This window comes from Melanostigma gelatinosum, assembly GCF_949748355.1.
Source record: "Melanostigma gelatinosum genome assembly, chromosome: 6".
Classification (NCBI taxonomy): Eukaryota; Metazoa; Chordata; class Actinopteri; order Perciformes; family Zoarcidae; genus Melanostigma; species Melanostigma gelatinosum.
The window spans coordinates 15,905,459-15,915,038 of NC_136639.1; the positions used below are offsets into that span (position 1 = coordinate 15,905,459).

The following is a 9,580-nucleotide window of genomic DNA, read 5'->3' on the forward strand; positions in this document are numbered from 1 at the left end:
CAACACTGCTAAAAAGTGATGTACAGCAGCTTTTTTGGAAATATATTAATAAAGAATCTATACTCGATTGTTTTTTGTTGATATCATATATTTCAGTATCCTCTTTGGAGTCTTGAGTTTACGAGGAGTCCGTGAATGCGGCGCGCGTTGGTTGGAAAAACAGTAGGTGGGGTTTCAGGCGAGAACCGACAACATGTACACGGATATTGAAACTCGGCGAGCAGTCTTTAAAGAGACGCAAAGAAACAAACCATGAACCTACAGCCACAATAACGACGTGGATTTTAAGGGTTTTTATTCCGTTTTTTTTACGGTTTCATTGAAACTGAACGGTCCAGGTTGCAGGAGTAAAACAACCCACCACGGTCCCGTCCACCAGAATGAACGCGTCTGCAGGATAAAGTGAACCATGTCTCCTGTTGTTTACCTGTCTCTTCTGCTGGTGTGGTCGTATCACCAGCAGGTCACCTCGGGCTCCCATGTCATCAGGAAGCAGCCTGTTGTTGGATTAACCGGGCGATCTTCTACAAACAACACACAAACCATGATGTTTCAAGACAGCAACGATGAGGTCGGTGATGTTCGACAACGACCACATTTACATGTCAGCTGTCATTCGTGTGAAAGCGGGTTATCGTGTTGTCATGTGTGTGTCTGTGTGCTAACTGTTTACCGGTTAAATATTTGTGTGCAGTTTGGTTTGAAGCTGGCAGATTGTCAGCAGGTTTTTCCGGCTGTCACGTGATGACAGCAAGCGATACATTAAGTTGTGCTGCTCTATTAAATGTGACACGCGCATGTTCACATCAGGGCAGATGTTTGGATTCTCTAGATCCAGGTGGATATATATATATAAGTGTATTGTTATACTGAGAGAGATGCACAGTGCGATAGTGGGACTGAAGATGATGTAACTGTTTCCTCCTTTTTAAAAAACAAAACAAAATCCAGTGTCAATACAAATATAAAAAATCAATACAGAAAATAGATTCCTCTCACAATTTAAGGGACCTCAACAACACTGGACTACAAACCAGGCCAACGGTCCAGCAGTTAGTTTGTGATAATTTGATTGACTGCAAATTAGTTTTTGGTGATATGCACCACTAAAGCAACATAAGCTGAAATGAAAAAACTAACTTAAAGACTCTTTCTTTATGACTTATTGTTTCTAAACGTAGCAGTTCAGAGTATTTGATCAAATTCATTTGGATGATTCTTGCAATTTTTGTGTTGTATCCACAAATCTACATGCACTTATTGGATGTCCTATAGAGCAGCCTTGACTTTAAGTCTATTTTAAAGATGTGTTGATGGTGTTTTATTATGTTGTTAAATGTGTTTCTGATGATGTAAAACATTAGAACAGCTATTTAAAGCAGTCGAGTTCAACACCAGTGCAAACTATAATAAACAAATGAATACCTCTCTGCCAGCCTGAATCCAAATTAAACATGATTATCTTTGTGAAGGTAGAATTCATGGCTGAGCTGTTACAGAGGTACCTGATCGTAAAGTTACTACTGAGCGTTTACACTGTGACACCATGTTTATTGGTCATTGTGGAAGCAATGTCTTCAGTACATCTTGGTATATAAGACCATTGTAAGCAATGTTGTACGACTGCTTTATAGCAATATTGGATACCCCTCAATACTTTCAATGTTTGATTGAAATACTGCAACAGGTTGGTTTCTTGGCTTCTGGGCAAAATATTAGAAAGCTGCCACATGTAGCCTGTAGTGTGTGTTGTACTTGAACGGTGCTTAACACAACAAGGTAAACACAATGAAAGAAGGGAGAACTGGCGCCCAGTGAGGAATGTGTCCTCGCTGCACACCAAAGCTTTAATCTGGCCCTGCTCTTTCACAACACTTTGAGTTTAAGAATATTCAACAATAAAGTATTTGTTGTATTCATCTTGATTTTTACCTTGTCAAATTAGTTTGAAAACAATTATAATTTGAGACGTTCACACATGTCCGCATTAAAAAACTGCTATCTTTCTTTTTTCTTTCTTTGTGTGTGTGTGTGTGTTCAGTGCGACCTTGTGATGAACCTCAGTGCTGCAGACAGATGTGCATTTGTGAAGAACACACCGGACTGTAACATGGAAGATGGCTTCATCAACTACCTTCATGTGGCCTTCTGTCTGCTTCCTCCCAACCTCACACCTCTCACCATGACTCTCTGTGTAAGACCTGTGTGTGTGTGTGTGTGTGTGTGTGTGTGTGTGTGTGTGTGTGTGTGTGTGTGTGTGTGTGTGTGTGTGTGTGTGTGTGTGTGTGTGTGTGTGTGTGTGTGTGTGTGTGTGTGTGTGTGTGTGTGTGTGTGTGTGTGTGTGTGGGGACAGCGTGAAACTGCAGCTCAGCACCAGCTGATCTTTTGAGGAAGATGACTTTGCTGCGGGAGAATCAGGACTTATCAAATATGTGAATCTCCGCGCTCAGTCATTTCACTTTTTGCTGAATCAAGACTTTTTGTAAGAATGTACAACTTCCTGAATTGCCCTCTTTGCAACATAACAAATCAAACTGTTACGCAGAAAATAGCATTAAACACGTTGTGGGGGATTAGGAACAATAGGATCAGTGTGGTCAAACAAGGCCATGTTCATCAGGGTCAACTTGATCAACCAAGTAAGAACATTTATCTGCGTACGACTCAGGCTGAACTTCTGTCTTCTCCGAGTGTGTGTTAAGAAGACTTTTCTCACCTTAACTTTGTTCTGCTTCTCCACAGATCATATGGCTGCTCTTTCTGTTTATCATTCTCGGACTCACAGCGTCTAAGTTGTAAGTGTCTCTCGTGTTGCCAGTGTCAAAATGTGCATCCCACAAGTTCCTCTTTCTGTGTGTCGTGCCAGCAAGCCGAAAATCACTCATTTGTATTGATTCGATTCAGCTATGGAGTGCGTTGCGCTACGATGGCAAGCCCACATGTGCAGACTACACACACGATCACGCACTCAGTGCGGTCAGCTTAATAGTCACATGAAGCAGAGTTTTTCGTTATTGTTGCGCTTGAGTTGTGAGATTTCCTCAAAGGAAGGACAGTTTGTTCTGCTCTTTTACCCCCAACCACTACCCAACCTACCACACCAGCTGAATGGTAAAGAAGCTGCAGTATTTTATATTACTGTATCCTGTTTTATATAAAGTGATTCAGGGATGTTTTTCATGACTCTTTGCTGTTTTCATGAGCATACTCACTTTCTTTCCACTTTTTCTCCCCAGTTTCTGTCCCAACCTGTCAGCCATCTCTACCAGTCTGCACCTCACTCACAATGTGGCTGTATCCTTTATCTACATACACTGTGCGTCCCTGACTCTGTGATATTTATGTACGTAAAGCAATCACAAAGTTCCTCTCTCTGAGGGATTTTTGCCATTTCCCTTTCGACGATGTTAGATCATTTTTTTTGTGAAGACCGTGTTCCTTGACTGGTGTTTGTGTTGAGGGCGTGACATTTCTGGCTCTTGGTAATGGAGCTCCTGACGTCTTCAGTGCCATAGCAGCTTTCTCCCACCCACGCACCGCTGGGCTGGCTGTCGGAGCCTTGTTTGGTAGGCACAGTCTCACACGCACACAGACCCGCCATTGCCTCTGCTGCCCATTGCAACCTGCACAATCTAGGGATTTTCTTTGATCGCTCCATGTCGTTTGACCCCCATGTCAAGCAGCTGTCCAGATCATGTTTCTTCCATCTAAGAAATATCAGTAAACTGAGATCTGTAGTATCAACACCTGATTTAGAGATGATCATACACACATTTATCTCTTCACGCATTGACTACTGTAACTCACTTTTCACATCACTCAGTGCATCTGCTCTCATCCAAAACGCTGCCGCCAGATTACTCACCAGGACAAATCGACGGTCTCACATCACCCCCGTACTCCGATCTCTCCACTGGCTCCCTGTAGCATTTAGGATACACTTTAAAATTCTCACCATCACTTACAGAGCACTTCACGGTCAGGCTCCGGCTTATGTAGCTGATCTACTTCACCCATATTCACCCGCCCGCACTCTCAGGTCAAACGCTCTAGGTCTTCTGTCAGTCCCACGCACACGATGTAAGAGCCGTGGTGACCGAGCCTTTGAGGCAGTGGCCCCGAGGCTCTGGAATGCTCTGCCTGCAACTCTGCGCCTCGCAGATACTGTGGATACTTTTAAAAGCCAGCTAAAAACCCACCTGTTTAGGCTGGCGTTTGTGTAAAACTAAAACCCATGTCCTAGACCTGCTCTTAAAATATGTTTTATATTTTTATTTTATTTTTTATTATTTTTTATTTTATCTTTTATTTTTCTCTGTGTATACAATTGATTGACCCTAGGGTGACATTGTATTTTTTATGCTTTTAAATGTCTGCTCTGTTAAGCACTTTGTTATATATATAAATAAAATTCATTCATTCATTCATGAACACCTCAAGCTTTTTAATATGAAAACTGGTTGCCCTTTCTCCTAATCATGTTCTATCTCTGTCTCCCTCCCTCTGAACACAGGAGCTGGTATATTTGTCACCACAGTAGTTGCAGGCAGCGTGGCGCTGGTGAAGCCTTTCGCTGTGGCCTCCCGTCCATTTCTGCGTGACGTCATCTTCTACATGGTGGCAGTGTTTTGGACTTTCCTCATGTTGTACAGAGGAACCACGACACTGGGAGAAATACTGGGTATATCTATAGATCTGGCATGTATTCCTTGATTTTGTACGACTTAAATAAATGAAAATGCCATTTTTTTTTTTTACTTACTTAGGAATGTAGAGGACTTTGCAGCCTTGCATGTTGGTGTATGTCTAAGCGCTTTCTTGTTTTGGTGCTAACATCTACGGCCTAAAGCTGCAATCTCATCTGTTTTCTGACCAAAATCAATCCCAGAATGCAGTTCAAAGAATCACAGCCATGCTTTTCTGTGAATCACCTACTCTCTGGCACATTTTTTTATATTTACAAACTGTATACTGTAGGACATACTGTGTATGTATAAAGTTTTAAGAGCAGTTTTACTCCAAGCTCTCAGTACTTTACACACACACTGAGACATTTTTAGCTTCACTGTGTTTTACTTTTCTTTTTCTAGGGTACCTAGGTCTCTATGTGGTGTATGTATTGACTGTTATTATCAGTGCGTACATCTACAACCGGCAGAAACATTCGAGGACTTCCAGTGTGCGGAGCGCTGCACATAATCCAGGTTAGAAACACTAAAACGTGTACATACAGAAAAATACAAAATAAAAATGTCCTAATTGCCAGGGGTGATATCTTTGTCTTTGCAGCAGCGCTTCACTCGTCCGAATCGTCGGATGATGAAGACGTCCCCTGCCCGACTGGAGGGAGCATCCAACCGGAGTATGGTGGGAATGCAGCAGCCTTCTATTTACCACGATATAAGTTAGTAAACAGCAGGATTTTTCTGCATGATCAGGACCATAACATACATGTGTGTGTGTGTGTGTGTGTGTGTGTGTGTGTGTGTGTGCTTCAGAGTCAGAGTCAGAGTACAAGCCACTTCTACCTTACTCTGAGTCCACAAGTCAGATCCTGCTAAACTCTCTGAACCCGGTGGACAACAGGAAGTGGAGGAGGAAATCATGGAGCTGGAGAGTCCTCAAAGTACTGAAGGTGTGTGTGTGTGTGTGTGTGTGTGTGTGTGTGTGTGTGTGTGTGTGTGTGTGTGTGTGTGTGTGTGTGTGTGTGTGTGTGTGTGTGTGTGTGTGTGTGTGTGTGTGTGTGTGTGTGTGTGTGTGTGTGTGTGTGTGTGTGTGGGTGGGGTTGTGTGGGTGGGTGTGTGTGAGTGTGAGGGAGGTTAAACAGATCCAAGGGGGCAGTGGAAAAAGCTCAATGTCTGAATGAATCTGATTGGTACACCAAGTCAAAAGAGTGACAAGCTTTTTTTAAACTCTCCTGAAACCCATCAGACACCTCTGGAGTTCCTGCTGCTGCTCTGCATCCCTGTGGTCGACCCTGATAAAGAAGACAGGAACTGGAGACGCCCACTGAACTGTTTTCATCTGATCACTGCTCCTCTGGTGTGTGTGCTCACCTTTCAGTCAGGAATATGTAAGTGCAGCATGGCATACTGCAGCAGCCATAATCAGATTAAGTAAATGGTTAAAACATCACCCTGCTTCGTTGTTTTTTTAATCTCCATCTTTTTTTTTTCTTAACCAATGTCTAGATGGAAATTATATGATCCAAGGGCAGTTTCCCATCTGGCTGCTGATGCTTCTGCTGGGACTTTTCCTGTCTGCTATTGTGTTCTGCACTACCACTAATGACTCTCCTCCCAGATATCATCCAGTAAGTATTTGTGTATATTAAAATAACTAAGTATTGGACAAATATGACTGATGTGGGTGCTGGAGGAAACATCAGAGGATCACCAAAGTGGGACTCATCCTCTGGGGACCAAAAATGTCTTTTTTTAGGGCAGTCACTCCAATACTTATTGAGATATTTCAGTCTGGACCAAATTGGTAGACTCCCTACAGCCTGAAAAATATTTACTGTATATATTAGTCATACTCGCTGCTGATTCTAAATGTGTCTTTTCCCCTCTCCAGCTGTTTGCTCTGTTGGGCTTTGTGGTGAGTGCAGTGTTGATCAGTGCAGCGGCCTCTGAAGTGGTCAGTCTTCTGCACATGCTCGGCGTGGTGCTGCGTCTCAGCAACACTGTGCTGGGGCTGACTTTGTTGGCCTGGGGCAACAGCATAGGAGGTGATATTTGTGAACCTGATTCCTTTAAAAAACCAAAAAACTTATACCACCTCGCAAGGGCTAGACTATTATGTTTGTCATAAAGAAGTACATGTCGAAGAAAGTCACAAAACAATCGGTGTCGTATTTCAACAAAACAAGTGCCAAATCGTCATAATATAGTGTGACGAAGAAAAGACCAAAAGAAGTCACAATATAGCATGTTGAAAAAAGCAAAAAAAACTAAAACAGTCATACTATGGCATGTCAGAAATGTCATTAAAAAGCCATAATATATTCTATCAAAAAAGTCACAATAAGTCAGTTTAGGATTTTTAAAAAGTCACAGTATGTCAAAAATGATTAGTATGTCACCAAAAAGTCATAGTATAGTATGTTGAATAAAGTCAAAGTATACTGTATGTCAGTTTAGTATTTTTTTTTAAAGAAAGTTATAGTATATTATGTCTTAGTATTATTAAGCATGTTGAAAATATTCACTGAAGTCATGGTATAGTATTTCGCAAAAAAGTAAAAAAAAGTCATAGTATATCAAACAATCATATATGTCGAAGAAAGTTTCACTTTTTTTTTAAGTCACAGTATAGTTTGTCAAAAAAAGTCACAAGAAAGTATTGTATGTTGAGAAAAAAGTCATTACAGTGCGATGTATTTACTGGTAAATATATGCTTGTAATTGAATATCTCTGCATATCTCTTTTCCAGACTGTTTCTCTGACATCACCATAGCCCGGCAGGGTTACCCACGAATGGCCATAGCTGCCTGCTTTGGAGGCATCATTTTCAGTATCCTTATTCTCATAAGAGAACGTGTTTCAGTACAAAAACTCATTTGAAGGCATGTAAAACAGTGGCAGTTATTGAATTGTCCTTGACTGCATTTTCTTTAGACATGCTGTTTGGAGTGGGTATAGGATGTCTGGTGCAGATGGTTAGCACACACTCTGATGTGCAGGTAGTCTTCTCCAATACACAGATCAAGAGTTAAATATTCTGGTTAAAGGTTCAGAGAAGTGGCAAATACAGGACTGTTTTGAAACCCTTGAACATTGATGCATCTTTGTCTCCTTCTCTCCTCAGTTTGAATCGGAGGGTTCGTTGACGTGGGTTCTTGCGGGATCTCTGGGTTTGTCTTTGGTCCTGTCCTTCGTCATTGTTCCACTGTGCCGGTTCCACTTGGATCGGCGATATGGATCTTCCTCCTAGTCTTCTACGTCATCTTCATTGTCATGCAGTGCTCACGGAGTTTGGTCAGATCCACTTTGTGTAGATTTGAATCTCAGATCCTGTCTGAGATGAAGGACGTCCTCTTATGAAGCAAATGACACACTGGAACAGAACTTCACCCTCCTCTATGCATCATTTTAATTACACTATTTATACAACAATCAACAGCACTTTGTGCACTTGCCTTTTAGCAAAGGCCATCCGAAACCAAGCAGGCAAATGAATGACCAACAGACTTTTCTGCTCAGGGAGAGTAAACCTTTACACTGTGCCTTTATTCAACTTCTTCTTCTTTGTGCCGACTGGTGCTGAGATGGCACTTTGTTGTGTCCAGAGAGAAAACACAGGTTGAAGAAATGTATACTTTTTAAACATTGTGAATGAACTAAATGTACTGTAAAACATGTTAAAATGACCTTGTACAAAGCTGCTTCTAAGGCATTAAATCATTTTGGTATTTGTTTTTACAGGTCGTGGTGATGGTATGCTGGTCTGTGTGAATGATACATTGTGAAGAAGCGGTTACCTGCAGTATGATGGTACAGCAAAAATACATATATGCACTTGACAATTCAAAAGTTTATCAGAATCCCTTCTTAACTCACTGGAATACATTACAGAATAAGAAATTATATAAAAGTGAAATACTTCGCGTCTGTTGAGACATTAGTTCGGAGAGAGATGCACCGTAATCGTTGTGCTGGGTTGAGCTAAAAGGAGTGTCAGTGTTTCTACTTTTGGTTTTAGATAACTTCGATGTTAATACTAATCAGATGAGCCGATCAACTAAGGCATCAGGTTAAAGTACTACAAGTTTTACAGGAGGTCACAAAAGGCCTACAGCAGAATACATACACAACATACCGTAGTAGTAGTAGTAGTAGTACAGGCTCCCAAGTAATATTGGCCAAAAAAAAGCTTCGCTTCACTGGTTCGAGCGACAGACCTGCACTGAGGTCCTATTGTCTGTTGAGAAGGTTCCAGGAGGGAGCCGTCATCAACTCCTCTCCCGGACTAGTTTTCATCAGTGGTAAACTTGGAGCGTGGGGAAGACCTGGAGTAATGGGGTTTATTTGCTTTTAAAACGCTGAGATGTTGATGGGCAAATACTGCTTGCACTCTGTGCGTTAGTTGACACTGTGAGGTCCAGTCTGTGAGTTGAGCTGAGGCTCTGGGAAGGAAGCCGGGTCAGAGACCGGACTGTCCAGATCCCGCTCCAGGCTTTGGTCTTGCTCCGGCAGGTTTTCCCTTGAATACTCTGTATACCACTCGAGCTGAAACGAGTACATCTTCATGCTGAGGTCACTCTTCGTCCTAGACCTGCGACCTAAGTACACCAGAGACGAGTGCTGTACACACCAAAGCACGGGGGAAAGGGGATTAGTGAGATTTCATGTCAGGAGCAGAGGAATAAGAGTTTATTGTCTGTGTGTTGTCTTACCCCTCCCCTGTCCATAGTCTGTAGGACTCCCTGTAAAGAGCTGAGAGAAGACAGTCCCTGGGCAGGTCTGTTTGTACAGCTCCAGAGTGGCCAGAGCTTCATCCCGACTCACCTCTACTTCAAACACTATCCCGTTCTCATCTAGACACATGCAGACATTAGAACGACTCACTGAACAGCTC

The 9,580-nt window shown here is 42.1% G+C and overlaps 1 protein-coding gene across 1 annotated transcript; it reads left to right on the top strand.

The window, feature by feature from the left end:
* The first annotated feature begins 206 nt into the window (after nucleotides 1–206).
* On the top strand, nucleotides 207–8,059 carry slc8b1 (solute carrier family 8 member B1). Its single transcript, XM_079270459.1, is given in 17 exon segments — nucleotides 207–571; nucleotides 2,042–2,194; nucleotides 2,743–2,795; nucleotides 3,237–3,294; nucleotides 3,461–3,566; nucleotides 4,514–4,681; nucleotides 5,091–5,204; nucleotides 5,290–5,367; nucleotides 5,499–5,635; nucleotides 5,932–6,073; nucleotides 6,192–6,313; nucleotides 6,577–6,730; nucleotides 7,436–7,516; nucleotides 7,621–7,685; nucleotides 7,811–7,922; nucleotides 7,925–7,957; nucleotides 7,960–8,059. Coding segments are annotated over 17 exon segments (1,779 nt in total). The 5' UTR covers nucleotides 207–409; the 3' UTR covers nucleotides 8,001–8,059.
* Nucleotides 8,060–9,580: the final 1,521 nt, after the last annotated feature.